Source organism: Penaeus monodon, chromosome 23, assembly GCF_015228065.2.
Source record: "Penaeus monodon isolate SGIC_2016 chromosome 23, NSTDA_Pmon_1, whole genome shotgun sequence".
Taxonomy (NCBI): Eukaryota; Metazoa; Arthropoda; class Malacostraca; order Decapoda; family Penaeidae; genus Penaeus; species Penaeus monodon.
Window position 1 is genome coordinate 38,830,120 of NC_051408.1, and position 393 is coordinate 38,830,512.

The following is a 393-nucleotide window of genomic DNA, read 5'->3' on the forward strand; positions in this document are numbered from 1 at the left end:
ACAGAGGATAAGAAAATCAAAACGAAGGGATTAAAAGACCCATTTCCAGCACCTTGGCACGAGAGGTTGTCGTCCGTTGGCACCAGGCCAGCGGGGCACTCGAGGGCCGTCTGTTGCAGCTCCTCGGCCTGGGCGCAGTGGTAGCTGCCGGGGGTGTTGACGCAGCGGTGCTCGCACTGCCCTGCTATTTCCTCGTAGCTGCATTCGTCGATGTCTGTTGGGGTGGGGGGGTGAGGGAGGGGTGAGGGGGGTGAGGGGGGAGGAGTTTGATTAGTGTCGATGGTTCTGAGTTTTTTTTTTTTAATCTTTCTGTTTTTATTTCTTGTTTTTGGATTTTTTTCTTTGTTTTTTTTCTTTCTTTGTCGTTCTCTTTTTTTCTATCACTGTCTCTGC

General features: G+C 50.4%; 1 protein-coding gene across 1 annotated transcript in view; it reads right to left on the reverse strand.

Annotated features, from left to right (window-relative positions):
• The window catches only part of LOC119588243 (fibrillin-3-like), a gene marked incomplete at its 5' end in the record, with an annotated part of 37,181 nt that overhangs the window by 30,632 nt on the left and 6,156 nt on the right, over positions 1 to 393 (reverse strand). The window contains 1 exon segment of the mRNA XM_037936939.1: positions 53 to 214. Coding sequence (XP_037792867.1) covers positions 53 to 214 — 162 coding nt within the window.